The 20,291-nt window shown below is 39.3% G+C and overlaps 1 protein-coding gene across 8 annotated transcripts; it reads right to left on the bottom strand.

Moving 5' to 3' along the window:
- Window positions 1-1,900: 1,900 nt before the first annotated feature.
- On the bottom strand, window positions 1,901-12,906 carry MSANTD4 (Myb/SANT DNA binding domain containing 4 with coiled-coils). Of its 8 annotated transcripts, XM_043482175.1 has the most exons (7): window positions 12,668-12,906; window positions 12,308-12,449; window positions 11,927-12,020; window positions 8,898-9,046; window positions 6,584-6,685; window positions 4,620-5,236; window positions 1,901-4,274 (listed from the first exon to the last, which is right to left on the bottom strand). In XM_043482175.1, the coding sequence occupies exons 6-7, from the start codon at window positions 5,079-5,081 to the stop codon at window positions 3,699-3,701; spliced, it is 1,038 nt and encodes a 345-aa protein (XP_043338110.1). In that variant the 5' UTR covers window positions 5,082-5,236; window positions 6,584-6,685; window positions 8,898-9,046; window positions 11,927-12,020; window positions 12,308-12,449; window positions 12,668-12,906; the 3' UTR covers window positions 1,901-3,698. The 8 variants fall into 8 exon arrangements, with proteins under 8 accessions (XP_043338110.1, XP_043338111.1, XP_043338112.1 ...); XM_043482176.1 differs by lacking the exon at window positions 11,927-12,020; XM_043482177.1 differs by lacking the exon at window positions 12,668-12,906 and having other exon boundaries at window positions 12,308-12,632.
- Window positions 12,907-20,291: the final 7,385 nt, after the last annotated feature.

Raw genomic sequence — 20,291 nt, 5'->3', positions numbered from 1 at the left:
GGCTTTGGCATAGTCACTAAAGCAGAAATAGATGTTTTTGGAACTCTCTTGCTTTTTTCATGATCCAGAGGATGTTGGCAATTTGATCTCTGGTTCCTCAGCTCTGCATATCAAAGGTGACACTCTCCCCCACCTTTCAACTCTGGTATGACCCAATGATTTGTTTTGGCCAATATCATGCAGCAGAAATGAAGTGCCAGTCCTGAGCCTTGGCCTCAAAACACCTTGAGCATCACTTCTTTCATTCTTGAACTACTGCTATCATCCCCACTAAAATAAGTCCTGTTAGAGGATTAAACACCATAAGGAGAGCTGAGACAAAACCCTCACCCCAAACCTATATCCAGTTAACACCCCCAGAAGCTGAACAGCCCAGCCAACCTGCAGCTGACCATGAGAAGCCAGCCAAGATCAGAACCACCCAACTGAGTTCAGCCTGATTGCCTCTAAAATCACAAGCAACATGAGCCACTAAGTTTTGGAGTGGTTTATTACATAGAAACATCTCACTAAAATAATTTTGAGCTCCAAATCACTGAGAATGGTGACTGCAGCCACGAAATTAAGACACTTGCTCCTTGGAAGAAAAGCTGTGACAAACCTAGACAGCAAATTAAAAAGCAGAAACATCACTTAGCCAACAAAGGTCCATATAGTCAAAGCTATGATTTTTCCAGTAGTCATGTACAGATATGAAAGTTGGAAAATAAAGACTAAGCACCAAAGAATTTGTTTTCAAACTGTGGTGCTGGAAAAGACTCTTGAGTGTCCCTTGGACAATAAGGAGATCAAACCAGTCAATCCTAAAGGAAATTAACCCTGAATATTCATTGAAAGGACTGATGCTGAAGCTGAAGTCCCAATACTTTGGCCACCTGATGCAAAGAGCCAACTCACTGGAAAAGACCCTGACTCTGGGAAAGATTGAAGGCAGGAGGAGAAGGGAGTGACAGAGGATGAGATGGTTGGATAGCATCACTGACTCAACAGAGATGAGTTTGAGCACTCTCCTGGAGATAGTGAAGGACTTGGAAGCCTGGTGTGCTGCAGTTCATGGGGGTCACAAAAAGTCAGACATGACTTAGTGACTGAACAATAGCAACAACAAATTACACAGAAACAGCTAACTAAAATGACTCACTCCAAGTGTGCCTACCACTTCAAAAATGCAGCAATGAACTTTCCTACTACACTGAACCAACTGAATCCATCTATACCTGGGACAGTGTTAAGAAATTCAAAGCTCTTCAACCGAAGCCCTGGAAGATAGTAAGCTGATGCTTTTATTTTTTTAGGTCTCTTACTTTTAGGAACCAAGAATGCTCCATTCATAAATAATACTGGCTATCTTCAATGCTTACTTCCAGGAAGTTAAAAATCTATTGATCTTAAATGTTAACACTAATATCAACTTGCCTTTAAAATAGCATTTTACTTTACATATTATTAACAAAAAAAGAACTATGAAGCATACACAGAGCAGATATCATTACACTCATTTTACAGATGAGAAAATCAAATCATAGTGTAAGTGAAATGACTTTCACAAGTAGCAAGTGACCAAGCTACAATACTTACAACTACATCTATAAACTTTCAGTACTCCTTCTCCTTAGAGCTTTTATGCTAAAATCTTGGGTCAGTATTGGCATTATCACTTTTTAATGTATTCTTTAATTAAACTGATGAAGTACTGTTTCCTTCCTTATAAAAGTCAGGCTAAAATGACTCAAGGCTTAAGAAACAAAATAATGCATGAAAAGCAAATAGCATAATCCCTAACACAAATGTTAGGCCCCTTGCCCCCACTCACCATGATACAGCTCTCTTCCAGACTTGACAATCTCAACCCTCACGGCATTAAGCATCACTTGAAATGATAAACGTTCACACAATTAGTATCAGCAAATTCATTTCTATGGTAGAAGCATTTATTTCAATTATACAAAAATAACACTATTCCAAACTCAAGGTAACTAAGATGTATATTTTTGCCTTATATACCCATACTCAAATGTTACATATGGTTTCAAGACATTCTCAAATTAACAAGAATCAATTTAGAATCAAGGTAGTATCTGTCAATAAAAGAGACGTACTAAGGCTACATATACTGGAAATGGGAAAATACAAAATGATTTCATGCAGTGATTCTCAATTTTAGTGTGCATCAGAATCATCTGGACAGTGGAAAAAGTACCTTTAGGAGACTGAAGGCAAATCACCAGATTAAGTAAACCCTCAGTCTCAGAATAAATACCAAAACGACTGACTAAAGATACAAACTTTGTTTCACAGGGAAGAACAAAGACAAAATACATCATGATATATGAAATCAGTCATTTAAGTGAAGTGTGAATTCTCTAAGCCTCAGGTTCAGGAATACTACTACTCTCAAGACTTTTTCTACAGATTAGGTCAGATAGTGTGCAATAGTGCTTCCCTAATTCATAAAACACCACTACTATCATTATTTCATCACCATCAATACTATTGGATACAGAGGACATTCTCCCCCACCCCCACTCCCAGTTCCAAATAGTTATTATCTATTTTAAAAATCAAATGACCACTTACTGGGTTCCAGTTCATTGACTACTGGCACCATTTTTAAACTGGTAACATTCTTACTAGCTTCAACCAAGTATATTAAGATTTCAGTACACAGTTGAAATGACAATTTTTGTCTAAACTACTGGCTTAGTCAATGGAGTCACAGAAGAAAGCATAAAGTTTACAAAAATGTGTGCTGTTTCTAAAGCACCAAAGCCTAAACGAATGAACTGCTTTGGAAAGTAACCCACTTTAGACAACCTCTGATGTTGCCTATATCGTTTTCTGACTCTCATATTATATACAGATGGAAACAAAGGAATAAAACATCTATAATCTTCATCACTTCCTATAGTCGATATACTATACAGACTCGATAGGCATGAGTTTGAGTAAACTCCGGGAGTTTGTGATGGACAGGGAGGCCTGGTGTGCTGTGATTCATGGGGTTGCAAAGAGTCAGACACGACTGAGCGACTGAACTGAACTAAACTGTTTCATAGTTAAAGTTTTGGGCCACTTAAGTAATTCCCACATAAATATCTGTGGTTTTAACATTCTGAAACTGAAACATATCTAAAGAGGTGCTCAGTCAGGCTAAGACAGGGTTCTTCCATTTCAGCAATATTGCTATTTTGGTTTTGATCTTTTTTTTTTTTTTTTTTTTGGTGGAGAGGAGGGTGGAAACTGTCCTGTGCATTGCAGGATGTAGGCATCCCTAGCCTCTACCTACTGCATGCCAGGAGCAATGTGCCCAACTTTCCAATTCTGACAACCAAAAAATGTTGCCAGATATTGCCAAATGTCTTCTGGGGGCCAAAGTCACCCCCAGTTGACAACTACTGAGCTAGAATTTTACACAGACATAATTGTAAACTCTGACTCCATAGATTATACAAGACTGTGTGTAATTTTACTAATTTAAAGAGTATAGTACAACAATTTCTGCTATACTATTTATGCTAGGGCACATAGTTTTCCTAGAAGACTTAAGCATATATTTACCCACAAATAATCATCTTTTTCCTATGGAAAACACTAATGTTAAACAGGGAAGAAAAACAACAATACAGCTAATCCTGCAACCATTTTTAAACCTAAACTTATGGTTTACAAACATTTGATAAAATGGAGACCTAGATAAATCACTGCAAGTGTCCTTCCTTCTGAATTCGTAGTCTCTCTTTCTCTACTTGTAAGCGTTCCTTTTCAATCTGCAGCTTCTCTGATTCAAATTTCAAAAACTGCAGCCTATCTTTTTCCAGTTGTAAGCGTTCTCTCTCAAGTTTTAACTTCTCGGTTTCTATATCCTGTGGTTGATGTATGGACTTTTCCCCTTGACCAAGTTCACTTTCCAAAGATGGCTTCTCTGAGTTGACTATCTGTAACCTCAGCTTCTCTCTTTCAATCTGCAACCGCTCCTTTTCCAGCTGAAGTCGCTCATGCTCCATGTCTAAATGTCGCAGCCTCTCTTTCTCAATCTGTAGGCGTTCCTTCTCTACCTGCAGTCTTTCAGCCTCAATATCAAGCCTTCGTTTTTCCAATTCTAGTTTCTGTTTCTCTATGTTTACAAGCAAATGGGGCTCATCATATGCAGACCTAGACGGTGTTGAGTTCAGAGTAAAAAATTCATCAATGTGGGGGAAATCAGGAAGTTCATTTTCCCTCCTGGAATCTGGTATGACTGATGACAACATTTCTTCTTCCTCTTCAATCTCAAACTAAAAGAGAAAAGTAGTTCTCAGTATTTATTGATATTAATGGTTGTTAATTTGTCTAGGCATTTCTTTAAAGCATTCTGTATTTGAGCACACAAAACCATTTACTTTGAATTTTGAAAAATACTTACAATTGTGTGACATCATTAATATGTACAGTTAAAAGAGTACATTGAGGTAAGAAGAGATTAATTACAGTAAGACAGTAAAAAATGGAGTGATTCTGTTATGTACTATTTTTAAGTTAGCTTGAAAATCTGGGAATTTCTTAACTGTTCTTGGTCTATAACAAACTCTCATATCAGAAATGAAGAAATAAAAAGAGGGTTCACATAGGCTAATACTTACTTCAGGACTCTGGGGATCTCTTTCTTCCTCTTCCACCTTGACCTCAGTTAAGGAACCACCTGCATCCCTGAAATCTGCCACATTTTGCCAATCAAAATTTGTATCACTTCGGAATCCAATCTTTTCATCTATCTCTTCAGTGAGAGAGTCATCTAAATCAGATGTGGGAAGGGGAAACCCTGAACCAACTAGCTTAATGTTCGCCTTCATCTTCTTTCTCTTCATAAGGGCTCGCCAGTCAAGGTACCTTCTCTTCACTTCTGTCCCTGTTCTCTGCTCTCCTTCTCCTACAGCATTCACACACTGTGCAATCTCCTCCCAAGCCATTCGCTTCATCACATTAATTGTTGTATTGAGTTGCTTGGAAAAAATTACTTCTTTCCTTTTTGTAATTTCTTTCAAAAGTGTCTGAGTTTCTTGTACACTGAAATTGCTTTTCCTTTTCCTCTTCAATTGCTTCATTTTCAAACTTAAATGCAGTTTTTACAATAAGGAAAAATGTGAAAAGAATTTGAGGAATGCTACAAAGTACAAAAATCAAGGACAATTCCTTGTAAGTACTTTCTTTAAATCAGAGTTTTCCATTCATCTAGTAGCACAGGCAGGCTGGATGATTCCTAAAGAGAAAAAAGTAAAAATCAATCAACCTGCAACTTTTACAATATACTTCAACCCAATAAGTTATATAATTTAAAAACAAACAAAAGCCCTCTTAATATGGCTCAAAACTGACTACATTTCTGTCTCTGCCAGCACTACCACAGTCCAAGCTACCATCTTCTCTTACCTAGGCTGCTGTAAAGGTTCCTAACTAACTGCCAGTATTCACTCTTGATCTGCTCCCTACTTCTGCTCTCCCCAATTCATCCTTTGTACTTTAACTGCAAAGGCCTTCTTTAAGTCACCCACTGTTGTCAATCTCTTTCCCTATTCAGGGTTTTTGTACACACTATTCCCTCTGCCTAGAAAATGGATTGTTCCCTGCTTGGCCTACTTAATCCCTCCTCATCTTTCAGCTTGCAGATTAGACATCTGCTCCTCAGTGAATCCTCTTCTGACAAGTAAATTACTCGTTTTCCTCATCTAAATGTTACACTGTGCTAATATACAACTAAGACTGTCTCTTTCCCATTTCACTAGAAGTTCTAGGAAACAGCACCATTTCTGCTCACCATCATGTCTCCAGAGTCTAGCAGAGATTCTGGCACATGGCAGGCATACATACTATAAACACTTTTGAATGAATAAATGAGTCAACCTGCCAAAGTGACCACTAGACATTAAAAAGCAAAAAAAAATAAGACTGAAAGAAGGTGTACCTGAAACTTGTTAGAAAGGTAAACTTTTCAGGCCCCACCCCAGACCATTTGAATACAGCACTCTGGAGGCAAGATCTGGCAATCTATGTTCCAATGTCTTCCAGATGATCCTAATACATGCTAAAGTTTGAAAACCATGGTGCTGACCCACACCAGTAAAACAAATGCTTTACACACCTGATTCTCTCTCACACTTTGATTTCAAGTCTTATGTATCTCTTTGGTGGAATCTAAAGCACATTCAGATCCTCAATACAATAGCTGGGAAATGCAGCTTTTCTGCTATTTAACCTTTGCATTATGGGAAGGCACACAAACAAACTGGAAAAGACGCTGAATGGGTCTTCTCCTTGGAAAAGAGATTTTAAATGTATGTAATGAGGAACAAGGGCTTCCCTGGTGGCTCAGCAGTAAAGAATCTGCCTGCCAATGCAGGAGACAAAGAGATGTGGGTTTGATCCCTGGGTTGGGAAGATCTCTTGGAGAAGAAAATGGCAACCAACTCCAATATTCTTGCCTGGAGAATCCCATGGACAGAGAAGCCTGGCGGGCTAGTCCACAGGGTCACAAAGTTGGACACGACTGAAGTGACTTTGCACGCACGCATTCACACAAACCACGTTTTCTGACTTCAAATTTACTCACTGATCACTGCTACAGAGCTTCTTTTTTCCCTCCTTTACAAAATGAGAGGGTAGGCTGATAAGGTGCCTTCCAGCTCTATCATTGTAGGATCATAAACATTTCCTGCCAATAGAAAGAAAAATACCAATATCCATTAAATTCCATGTCCCATCATTAAGTCTGAATAAAGTTCTATATGTAGCCAGAAAACTCTCCAAAGTTTCAACCAGTTATGTTTCACTCTACCACAAAAACTTCAATATTTGCTAGTTTAAAATTTTACTAGTAGAGTGAAAAATATTTCTCTGGTAATTGACAATACAAATAGTATTTTCTACTGAAGCAAAAGTATAGTAATTAAGGTAACTAAATTTAATCAGTAAATGCACAAGTCTTTTCTATCACTGTTAATACTCTTCTCTCCAGGGTTTAAAAGTGGATGCAAACCCCTTATTTCTAAACTCTAATAACAATATATTTTTTAGTAAGATTTTACTGCTTGTACGCATTTTTCAAGTTTCCAGTAATACTTATTCAACTGATCTTGTGTGTGTCTAGTAACATCATCAAAAAAATGCCCACCAATGCATCTTTTTGTTTCTAACCATTGAGGTACAGTAACCATCTCCTGAACTACTCCTTGATGCTAAAATGAAGACTAGAGAGAACTAAAAACTTAAAAGAGCAGAAAATAAACTCTCAAAAAGTCACTGTCAATTTTGTACACCCACAAAAAGGGCAAAGCAGGAAAAAATAGGGGAAAAAAAAAAGACCGCAGCAAACTATTCTAAAACAGACTTCCAATTACTTGAGACATTTAATAATAAAATTGAAATCCACTAAATTAGAATGTATAATCAAACAGTGGCAGCACTTTTGATCTTCTCTCAGGCAAATACTGCCATTATAGTCAAATATAAGCCTCTTGTCACTAGAGTATAAGCAAACATATTCATACATTCAAAAAGCATCAAAACAGGCTGTGGCTCAATGGTAAAGAATCTGCCCGCCAATGACCCCCTGGAGGAGGAAATGGCAACCCACTCCAGTATTCATGCCTGGAGAATCCCAAGGACAGAGGAGCCTGTCAAGTTACAGTCCATAGGGTTGCAAAGAGTTGGACATGACTGAGCATGCACACATTCAAACGCACAGTGTAATGGTTATAAGCACAGGTTGTGCAGTCAGATGCCTGGTTGGAATCCTGGCTCCGGAACTTCCTAGCTGTGTGCCTTAGTTATTTAATTTCCCTACATGCAATTCCATTTGTAAAATAATATTACTTCATAGAGATACTATAAGGATTAAAGGATTTAGTAAAATAATGGAGAATAGTTCCTGGCGCACAGCAAGTTAAGTTCACTATTATTGCAAGAAAGGCAAATCTCTAAAGGAAGAGAAAGACCACAATAATATTGGTGCTGTTCTAGTTCATAGGTCAAGTGGTAAGTCTGTTGGTCTTTATTACTATGCTTTATAACATTAGGAGTATATTGGAACCTGCTGATATGACCTGGTAAAGGTCATTGTACACTCCCCAACTACATATTCAGTAATGTCATGTTGGGAACTAGAAACCGGCCAAGATGGCAGTATTTACAACACAGAAATGGACAAATGTTACAAACTACAATGTTTTTCTTTTCAGTGGTCAAGGAGCTGGTTTACTAGTATACTTAAAGCTACATGATTTTTTCATATTTCAAATATTACCTAATAAAAAATAAGAAAATGGAATGTTTTAACATCTGATCCTACAACAGTTTAGTGAACATTCCAGAAGCCTTGTAATTTTAGAGGATCTAATTTAATTAGCACTGATCTAACATGGGAGTTGGTGATGGACAGGGAGGCCTGGCGTGCTGAGATTCATGGGGTCACAAAGAGTCAGACATGACTGAGCGACTGAACTGAACTGAACTGAACATTCCTTATGTAATTCAAGTTCTCAGTTGAGCTGGGCAAGTATACTGCTTTTCTCTAGAGGCAACTGAAGAATAATCATGAAATACTATATTTATGGGGCTTCCCTGATAGCTCAGACAGTAAAGAATCTGCCCACAATGCAAGAGACCTGGGTTCGATCCCTGGGTCAGGAAGATCCCCTGGAGAAGGGGCTGGCAACCCACTCCAGTCTTCTTGCCTGGAGAATTCCAAGAACAGAGGAGCCTGGTGGGCTACAGTTAATGGGGTTGCAGAGTCAGACACAACTGAAAGACTAATGCTTTCTTTCTTCACTATATTTATAAGCAACATAAAAAAGGAACCGAAGAAAACTGATTTACACATCATTTGCACATCATTAAACCAGCCCCAATATACTTCTCTTTAGTACCTATAGAGCCACTGCATCACATTTCAAAGAATTAGTGCAGTCAAACTTCATTTCCTCCTTCCTCTACCATTTGCTCCACCATTATGAGGATCTAGAAGATGGTACCCCACCTGCTCCAAAAGCAGTATCTTCAATACATAACACTGTGCCTAATAGGAGGTAAAAATGCAACATAAAATAAGAAAGTGATTGGGGGAGGGGAAAGAGCAGAAAATGAAACAGACAATAACTTAAGTAAGGTAAGCTAGCAAAACAAACTGCTATGGGCAAAGTATATATTTAAAAGAAAAAGGCAGCCCAAGTCAATACAGGCAAGAAGCAGTTTATGAAATTAAGTGAAGACCTTAAACTACCTACCCTATAACTATGCTAAAGAATATAACAGTTAACAAGTTATACAAAATTCTGAAAAGAAAATTTTAAATGAATAGGCTATGAAGAACTACTTAGGCAGTATGAACCAATGAGGAGCAGATTATTAAAAATATACTTTAAAAACAGAATCAGCAGGTCAGATGCCCTTAAAAATAGAAAAGATTACTAAAGTTACATCAAATTCCATATCAAATTAAGGATGACTTTTTGTTTCCAAAAGATACAGAATGTTTCAGATATTTAAATAGCTTCTTGAACCATTTTAAAAGCACTGTCATATTTAAAAGGTAGAAGTATGGTAAAAATATAAATATTCAACAAGGGCTTAGATGAATAAACTGCAGTACAGCCACATAATGGAATATAATACCCAATTAGAGTATGAATATGACTTAGCATAACATTATTAGTATGTTAATGCAAGCCGACAAAATCAGAAAAGGAATATGTATGTATGTCTATGCTGTATACATATTTACAGAAGCTCAGTTTTCAACCTAAGAACATTTCTAGACAGAACATGCTATGCTCTACAAGTTCACTCACTCTGTCCACCATCATTCACCAGCTCTAGAGATCACATATATAGTCATTTATCTTGGTCATATAGCTGTTTGTTGGCCTAGCCACATGCTTCCACTAACAGGCTGTTATAATCACTTACTTTACATTGGAAGCAATAAGGGATCAAAGATGAATATACTGTTTCTAACAAATAACCTATAATCTATTAAAACATATATGCATAAAATTTACATGAAAAACTTATAATGGAGACTATAAACGTAAAGTTTTGAATAGAGACTACCAAGGCTTGTATATTAACTCCACTACTTAGAAGCTCTATGATCTGAATACATTACTTAACCTTTTAAATTGATTTCCTAATTTATAAATGGGAAAAATAATAGAATACTACAATATTTTGAGGAGTAAATGAGACAATCCAAACAAAAAGCTTATAATATCTAAGACATAATAAGCCCTTAACAAATATCAGCTATTATCCACTTCCTAATATAGTCTGGTGGAGAAGGCAATGGTACCCCACTCCAGTACTCTTGCCTGGAAAATCCCATGGACGGAGGAGTCTGGTAGGCTGCAGTCCATGGGGTCTCGAAGAGTCAGACATGACTGAGCGACTTCACATTCACTTTTCACTTTTATGCATTGGAGAGGAAATGGCAACCCACTCCAGTGTTCTTGCCTGGAGAATCCCAGGGATGGGGTCGCACAGAGTCGGACACGACTGAAGTGACTTAGCAGTAGCAGCAGTATAGTCTCAACACAGTAAATGAATACGTGTTTACTCAATGAATAATGTGAATGTAAGAAAAGTGCACAAAGAGAAATACTAACAAAATAACCTGGGTGTTCAGAAGGCATAATCTTTGGTGGAATCAGGGAAAGTTGTCAGAAGGAATTGGCATTTGATTTGAACTGACAGTAATACATGGCAGAAGTATCAGGAATCAAAGTTAAATAACTAGGCTGGGGCCAAATGTCAGGTTGACTTGAAAGGCCCTACTCTTTGCTAAGAAACTTACTGTAAGAGGCAAATATATCTGAAAATTCATATTTTTTTTTAATTCAAGCAATATGCCTTTTATATGGAACCACTGTTACACAAACTACAACATACAAAATACTAGTGCATAATAAACGACGATTGCAGTTGCCAACAGAATCCTAATTTAGACAAAAATCTGTAATCAGATTTTGTTGCTCTTAGAATGCGAGATCAATTTTGTAATGATAGAAATAACAATCCTCTTAAAACTATGCCTGAGTCAATATATTCCTAAAATTTGGGCAGCAGTTTCTATTATTTGCATATTCTGTGCACCCCCAACAATTTGCAACTCCATATCTCTATCCTACGAAAGTGGCATCCCTTTGTCTTTGACCTATGTTCCTAACCCTTTGCTCTATGCCAAACTGATGAACTAGTTCACTGATAAAATGCACTTTTTAAAAAAATTTTTGGCTGACAGGCATGGCTTGTGGGAATTTCCCAACCAGGGAATTCTGGGCCACAGCAGTGAAAGCACAGACCCTAACCACTAGACCACTGAGGAATTCTAGACAAAAGGCATTTGCATTTTAACACACATTCTCTACCTCACTGAAATTGATATCAAAATGTATCTTAGACTTCCAGTCAGCCATGGCTTAATTGTGTGAAAATCTTTGACACCTTCTGATTAATGTAAGGTAGTACCCAAATCAAAGCAACCTTGAGTTGACATTTGGTAGCTATGCTTGCGTGAACAGAAACTAAGCTATGTTTCCAGGAATTTTTTTTCTCTCTTCTCCTTTACATTTTTGTACTCATGTAACCGTTTGGGTTTTCATCATCCATTACCCAATAATTTTACTCAAATATATCAAGCTCCTACTATGTGCCAGGCACATATTCTTGGTGTCGGGGCTAAATACCTCACAAAATATTTCAAAAAGCCATTTTAGATGTGAAATACTATCCCTTTCATATTGGTTGTCTTCTCTATCTTTACAAAAGGGAATTTAGTAGTTGCAACCTCTAAAAATCCATAGTTCTTCCACGCCCAATCACAGAGAACAGCCATTTTCCTGAAATCCCATTTCACAATCATTCTTTATTGGGTGGAAATAGGTGTAAGTAGTTCACTTACATAATCCTTGTGAAGATGGTGTACCACCAAAGGCGTATTACACCTGGGCAATTTTTTTCCAAGGACTAACACTTGAGAATGAAGTTCCTAAATACTGCACGATAAGACAGAATTAAGAGGTCTAAGGAAAATCGGGTATAAATTCTGGGTCCAAAATTTTTTTTTAGGTAAATTCATTAGATTGTTCGAGAAGAAAAACATCACAAAATCTACAAACTTCCCTCAATCCTCTTTGAAGTGGGCTTCCCACCTCCCACCAACACCGGGCCCTACTGTCGCCACTATACTCTTAGAAGACATTCAACTCCCTGCCTGTAACTTGTGGTAGGTAAACGACTAAAGTTTACTTAAGCGTCCCCTGTTATCACATTAATAAAGTACCTCTCACTCCCGTCCTCTCTCTTTGGAACAGCCCCTTGGGAGAATCCAGGAAGGCTGAGTTCCCAGGAGGCCAGCCAGGAGGAGGGGGCACGCCGCAGACTCCACCACAGCCACGGCTGCACCTGACAGGCTACAGGGCAACCTGGAAGAAAGTGCTCGCTCCGCAAATCAGAGCCCTAACAGGGGCCCGGAAACTTTGCCAGCCTTGCTGCAGAGGCCTGAGCCCTCCCCACCCTCCCAGGTCAGGCTGCAGAGGCGACTGCGATCTCTCCTGAGCGTTGTGGTCCGCGACGTTGCGAAGCCAGGTCCAAAGCCAGCGGCGAGGTGACCGCGGCCTGACGCCGCCCCGCTGACACCTACCGTCCGCGGAGACGCCGCCCCCCTCACAGCCTCTTCCGCGGCACCGCCGCTCACCTGCAGTTCGGGCGGCGGCTCACCGCCGTCGCCTCTGGGGTGTGTGTGGGGCGGGGTGGCAGAGATGCTTTATCAATTCCCCGCCCACGGACTCGGCCCGCCCCTGCCTCTACGCCATTGGCTACCGCGGCAGCCGCTCGTCTAACGAGGCTCGCCCGTTGGCCAGGAGGAAGCTGCCGTTCTGGCTGAGGGCCCGCCCGGGTCCGGCCTCACAATGGAAAGCGCGTCCCAAGCCGTTCCGGGTTAGTGCCCTGACTCCGCCCCCCGTGACTCGGCCTCCCGCCGGAGCTCCTTGGCGCCGGGACCCGTCAATCTAGAGCGCTGTGGGGAAGGATTGGCCCCTCGCGGTCGCCCGCTGCGCCGTTCTGCCCGATTGGAGCACAGTCAGCTTCATCTCCAAACCGTTCCTGTCCTTGACCCAAACCTGTTAAAAGGGCAAAGAGGAAGTGGAACCCTCGCATTTCCCAGCTGGTTCCGAACTCAGCATCACCTTCTGCTCAGCCAACGGTGACCTAATTTTGCCTCAGTCATTCCCTCTAAAACTACCCCGCCAAAGGTCACTCACTGGTGATTTCCTTGCGGCTAAATCTAATCATCACTCCTCAGCGCTTATCTTACCTCCTCATAAAATATTTGACTTACTAACGCATATATATGGAATTTAAAAAGACCGTGACGATAACCCTATATGCAAGACAGAAAAAGAGACATAGAACAGACTTTTGGACTCTGGGAGGAGGCGAGGGTGGGATGTTCTGAGAGAATAGCATTGAAACAAGTATAGTATCAAGTGTGAAAGAGATCACCAGCCCAAGTTGCATGCATGAGACAAGTGCTCAGGGCAGGTGCACTGGGAAGACCCAGAGGGATGGGATGGGGAACACATATAAATCCATGGCTGATTCATGTCAATGTATGGCAAAAACCACTACAATATTGTAAAGTAATTAGCCTCCAACTAATAAAAATCAATGAAAAAATTTTAAAAAAAAACTCGAAAAAATAAATAAAATGAAATATTTGACTTGTTGACCTTTCTTTATTTGATTTCCATAATGCTTCCCCTGGTTTTCCTCCCTCTCAGTTCTCTTCTCTATCCCCTTTGCAATTGCCGAGGCTTTAGCTGCCATCTCAAGTTCTAGTTCTGGTGTTACTAATGGGTCTGTCTTTCATTGCCTTTGTTCAGGCCTCCATTGAAATCCTCAGTTACAGCAGTAGCATCTTTACTGGGCTGTCAATCATACTGCCAAGAGGACTGTAGTCTATTCTTCGTACTGAGCTAAGACAGGTCTGAGCTGCTTACAGATCTCTAGTGGAACCATACTCATGATAAAGTACAAACTCTTTACAAGAGTGTCTTCTATTTTTTTCTCAGGCTTCATCTTTCATCAACATTACCCCTCTTTCATTTACCTTCTTCCTTACCCCAATTACTTTGGCTTCTTTCAGTTCCTGGACTTAACTTAAAAGCCTTGAAACTTTTAGTTTGCATTGCTTTGTTTCTACCCAGAATGATTTCTCCCTGCCTATTCCCTGCTATGCCCAGAATTTGTTTTAGAAATTATTTTCCAAGTAAGCCTTCCTTTCTCTCCATTCACCCTATCTCCACTTACAAATTGTCCCTCTAATGTAGGTTTACCAGATAAAAGACAGGATACTCAACTAAATTTGTAGTTCAGATATGTAACAAATAATTTTCAGTATAACTGTATCCTATGTAATATTTGACATCCTGTATTTTTATTTGGTAAATCAGCCAAACCTACTTCAGAATGCTTTCCTCTGACAGCTTTTATCACATATTCCAGATGGGTAGGTCTTCCTTATCCACTGCTGAAATTTCTTTTCAGTGCCTAAAATATAATAGGCACTCAAAAGACTTTTGGTAAATAAATAAAGGAATATTCTGGGTGAATTGTGAATACTTGCTCAATATTCCTTAAGGAATTCTCTTCCATAAAATAGAAGTACTTATGAAATAATGCTCTTTTGAAATGTAAACAGTTTTGTTTTTGAAAAAATATGACATCTTGTGTTTTATAGTTTGAGGTTTTGTTTGTAGTGGTCATTTTCTGTGTGAGTGTAGTGAGAAGGCAAAAGAATTATGCATCCTTATTATGACCAGACTCTTTCTGTCCTTTTCAGAGTCTGTCTACTATGTAAACCTATTTATTTACATAAGTGAAAGGGTTAAGGCCTAGTAAGTCAGTAAGTATTAAGAACTTTCTACGTTTATGTCATGAAGTCTTTAAGCTTCCTCCGATTACCTCAGTCTCTTTGCTGATTGAGAGATCTTTTCCAGATACCTTCTCTTTTTTTGTTCACATCTGTATCTTGTCTGAGTAGACACAGATCAACAAGGGAGAGATGAAAGGTAATCCAAAATGCCTAACATTAATATTAGCACCCCAGTTACTAACCTGATAGTCTCCTTGCGAGCTTGATTTTTGAGATAGTAATTTCAGGCTAAAAAATTGACCTAATACTTATTTTAGAACTGTGTTTGTTCTGCAGCAGGAGCCACTTGATAGATGAGCCCTTGAGATTTGGCTACTACAACTGAGTAACTGAATTTTAATTGTATTTAATTTTAATGTAAAAACTGATACTCAATTCAGTTAATGCATAATGTCTAAGTATGTTTGGGAAACGAGTGATGTGAATCTACTTTTTCAATTATAACCTTTTTGATATATAAGTACAGATTGAATATTGCTGATAAAGAATAACTAAATTGAGATGTGCTCTAAGTTTAAAATATATACATGATTTTGAAGATCTAACATAAAATGTAAAATATCACACTGATCATTTTATATTGATTATATTGAAAAGTTGGAATTATAATATATTGCATAATTATGTTAAGCAAATATATTATTAAAATTAATTATACCTTTGAATTTTTTTTTACTTTTTAAAATGAGTCTAATAAGAAATTTAAATGTATATATGTGGATAGCATTATATTTCTCAGAAAATGCTGTACTAGACTGTGCCTGGCCATAGCTTATCAAAAATTTCAGAATGGAAATATAATTGTTAACTAGAATCTATTTCATTCTGTATTATTTAACCAAAAAAACCACTTTTCCTGCTCTTCCAAACATGCCGCTGCTGCTGCTGCTAAGTTGCTTCAGTCGTGTCCAACTCTGTGCGACCCCATAGATGGCAGCCCACCAGGCTTCTCTGTCCCTGGGATTCTCCAGGCAAGAATACTGGAGTGGGTTGCCATTTCCTTCTCCAATGCATGAAACTGAAAAGTGAAAGCAAAGTTGCTCAGTTGTGTCCAACTCTTCACAACCCTTTGGACTGTAGCCTACCAGGCTCCTCCGTCCATGGGATTTTCCAGGCAAGAGTACTGGAGTGGGTTGCCATTGCCTTCTCCTTTCCAAACATAACTTAAGATAAAAAGCCAGTGAACATATATATGTTCTTAACTGTACTTGACTGTATCAGTGCTGTTATCAGTCTCCCTTTTTGCCTTTGCACACGCTATTTCCTTTTCCTTAGCACATGTACTGCTTCCTGCTTGTCTTGTCCTTATGACATACTCTTATTACCCTTTAAAACGAACTCTTCCCTGACAATGTTAGGGGTCAACATTTCCTTTTTTCTATGAGTTTTACACTCATACTGTTGCTATTATTGTTGTTCAGTTCCTAAGTCCTGTCCGACTCTTTGGACCCCATAGACTACAGCAAGTCAGGCTTCTCTGTCCATCACCATCCCCTGGAGTATGCTCAGATTCATGTCCATTGGGTTGGTGATGCCATCCAAGCATCTCATCCTCTGTTGTCTGCTTCTCCTCCTGCCTTCAGTCTTTCCCAGCATCAGGGTCTTTTCCAATAAGGCTCTTCACATCAGGTGGCCAAAATGTTGGAGCTTCAGCTTAAGCATCAGTCCTTCTCATGAATATTCAGGGATGATTTCCTTTAGGATGGACTGGTTGGATCTCCTTACAGTCCAAGGGACTCTCAAGAGTCTTCTCCAACACCACAGTTCAAAAGCATCAATTCTTCTGCACTCAGCTTTCTTTATAGTCCAACTCTCACATCCATACATGACTACTGGAAAAATCATAGCTTTGACCATATGGACTTTGTCAGCAAAGTAATGTCTCTGCTTTCTAATATGCTGTTGAGGTTTGTCATGACTTTTCTTCCAATAAGCAAGCATCTTTTAATTTCATGGCTGCAGTCATTTTGGAGCCCAAGAAAACTGTTTCCAATGTTTCCCCATCTATTTGCCATGAAGTGATGGGACCAGATGCCATGATCTTAGTTTTTTGAACGTTGAGGTTTAAGCCAGCTTTTGCACTCTCCTCTTTCACCTTGATCAAGAGGCTCTCTAGTTCCTCTTTGCTTTCTGCCATAACGGCAGTGTCATCTGCATATGTGAAGTTATTGATATTTCTCCTTGCAATCTTGCTTCCACCCTGTCCTTCATCCAGCTTGTGATTCATCCAGCCCAGCATTTCTCATGATGTACTCTGCACATAAGTTAAATAAGCAAGGTGACAATATACAGCCTTGACATACTCCTTTCCCAATTTGGAACCAGTCCGTGTTACATGTCCAGCTCTAACTGTTGGTTCTTGACCAACAGTTTCTTGACCATACAGGTTTCTGAGGAGGTAGGTAAGGTGGCCTAGTATTCCCATTGCTTTAAGAATTTCCCACAGATTGTTGTAATCCACACAGTCAAAGGCTTAGCGTAGTCAATGAGGCAGAAGTAAATGGTTTTTTTTGTTTTGTTTTGTTTTGTTTTTTTTTTCTGGAATTCTCTTGCTTTTTCTATGATCCAATAGATGTTGGCAATTTGATCTCTGGTTCCTCTGCCTTTTCTAAATCCTTCTTGAACATCTGGAAGTTCACAGTTCTTGTACAGCTGAAGCCTAGCTTGTAGAATTTTGAGCATTATTTTGCTAGTGTGTGAGATGAGTGCAAGTGTGTCGTACTTTGAGCATCCTTTAGCATTGCCTTTCTTTGGGATTGGAATGAAAACTGACCTTTTCCAGTCCTGTGGTCACTGCTGCATTCCCCAAATTTGCTGGTATATTGAGTACAACCCTTTCCCAGTACCATCTTGAAGAATTTGAAATAGCTCAGCTGGGATTCCATCATCTCCACTAGCTTTGTTCATAGTGATGCTTCCTAAGGCCCACTTAACTTTGGACTACAGGATGTCTGGCTATAGGTGAGTGATTACACCATCATGGTTATCTGGGTCATTAAGATCTTTTTTGTATCATTCTTCTGTGTATTCTTGCCACCTCTTCTTAATATCTTCTGCTTATGTTAAGTCCATACAGTTTCCGTCCTTTATTGTGCCCATATTTGCATGAAATGTTCCCTTGGTATCTCTAATTTTCTTGAAGAGCTCGCTAGTCTTTCTCATTCTATTGTTTTTCTCTATTTCTTTGCATTGATCACTTAGGAAGGCTTTCTTATCTCCTTGCCATTCTTTGGAACTCTGCATTCAGATGGGTATCTCTTTCCTTTTCTCTTTTGCCGTTAGCTTCTCTTCTTTCCTCAGCTATTTATAAGGCCTCCTTAGACAACCATTTTGCCTTTTTGCATTTCATCTTCTTGGGGATGGTTTTGATCACCGCCTCCTGTACAATGTTACAAACCTCCATCCTTAGTTCTTCAGGCACTCTATCTATCAGATCTAATCCCTTGAATCCATTTATCACTTTCACTGTATAATCATAAGGGATTTATTTAGATCATACCTGAATGGTCTAGTGGTTTTCCCTAGTTTCTTCAATTTAAGTCTGAATTTTGCAATACAGAGTTCATGATCTGAGCTATAGGCAGCTCCTGGTCTTGTTTTTGCTGACTCTATAGATCTTCACCAACTTCGCCTGCAAAGAATATAATTAATCTGATTTCAGTATTGACCATCTGGTGATGTCCATGTGTAGAGTCTTCTCTTGTGCTGCTGGAAGAGGGTGTTTGCCATGATCAATGCATTCTCATGGCAAAACTGTTAATCTTTGCCCTGCTTCATTTTGTACTCCAGGGCCAAATCTGCCTGTTACTCCAGGTATCTCTTGACTTCCTACTTTTGCATTCCAGTCTTCTGTGATGAAAATTACATCTTTCTTTGGTGTTAGTTCTAGAACACCTTGTAGGCCTTCATAAAACCATTCAACTTCAGATTCTTCAGTATTAGTAGAGTGAACATAGACTTGGGTTACTGTGATATTGAATGGTTTGCCTTGGAAATGAACAAAGATCATTTTGTCATATTTGAGATTGCAACCAAGTACTGCATTTTGGACTCTCTTGTTGAGTATGAGGGCTGCTCATTTCTTCTAAGGGATTCTTGCCCACAGTAGTAGACACAATGATCATCTGAATTAAATTTGCCCATTCTGATCCATTTTAGTTCACTGATTCCTAAAATTTGATGTTCACTCTTGCCATCTCCTGTTTGACCACTTCCAGTTGCCTTGATTCATGGACTTAGCATTCCAGGTTCCTATGCAATATTGTTCTTTACAACATCAGACTTTATTTCCATCACCAGTCATATCCACAACTGTGTGTTGTTTTTGCTTTTGCTCAGTTTCTTCATTCTTTCTGGAGGTATTTCTGCACTCTGCTTCAGCAGCATATTGGGCACCTACCGACCTGGGGAGTTCTTCTTTCAGTGTCATATCTTTTTGCCTCTTCATACTGTTCATGGGGTTCTCAAGTCAAGAATACTGAAGTCGTTTGCAGTTCCCTTCTCCAGTGGACCACATTTTGTCAGAACTCTCCACCATGACCTCTGTCTTTGGTGGCCCTACACAGCATGGCTCATAGTTTCATTGAGTTATACAAGGCTGTGATCCAAGTGATCAATTTGGTTAGTTTTCTGTAATTGTGGTTTCCATTTTGTCTACCCTTTGATGGATAAGGATGAGAGCCTTCTGAAAGCTTCCTGATGGGGGGGACTGGCTGTGGGGGAACCTGTGTCTTCCTCTGATATGCAGGGCCATGCTTAGTAAATCTTTAATCCAGTTTTCTGTTGATAGGTGGGGCTAAGGGTAATGGCAGTAATGGATACCTCCTTCAAAATACTTATTCCAAAACTGTTTTATTTGGTGCCCCTAACCCCACAGCAGGCCACTGTTGACCCATGCCTCCTCTGGTGACTCCTGCGCACTCACAGGGAAGACTCCAGGGCACTCACTGACTCAGTCTCTTGTGGAGTCATTGCTCCTTTCTCCTGGGTCCTGGTACACAAAAGGTTTTGCTTGTGCCCTCCAAGAGTCTGTTTCCCCCATGCTGTGGAACTTCTGTAATCAAGTACCACTGGCCTTAAAAGCCAAATTCCCTGGGGATTCTCAGTCCCTTTGCCAGATCCCCAGGTTGGAAAATTTGTTGTGGGACCTAGAACTTTCACAACAGTGTGACAACTTTTTTGGTATAATTGTTCTCCAATTTGTAGGTTGTCTGCTCAGTGGCTCTGTGGCATAGCTCTCATGCCATACTCAAGATGGTATCTTTTAATCTCCATTTTCTAAAAAAGAAAACATGTCCAGAGTGATTTGTGACTTATCTAATAACTAATTAGT

This window comes from Cervus canadensis, chromosome 11 (genome assembly GCF_019320065.1).
Source record: "Cervus canadensis isolate Bull #8, Minnesota chromosome 11, ASM1932006v1, whole genome shotgun sequence".
Taxonomy (NCBI): domain Eukaryota; kingdom Metazoa; phylum Chordata; class Mammalia; order Artiodactyla; family Cervidae; genus Cervus; species Cervus canadensis.
Note: the sequence above shows the minus strand (reverse complement) of the source record. Positions and strands in the feature narration are given on the sequence as shown.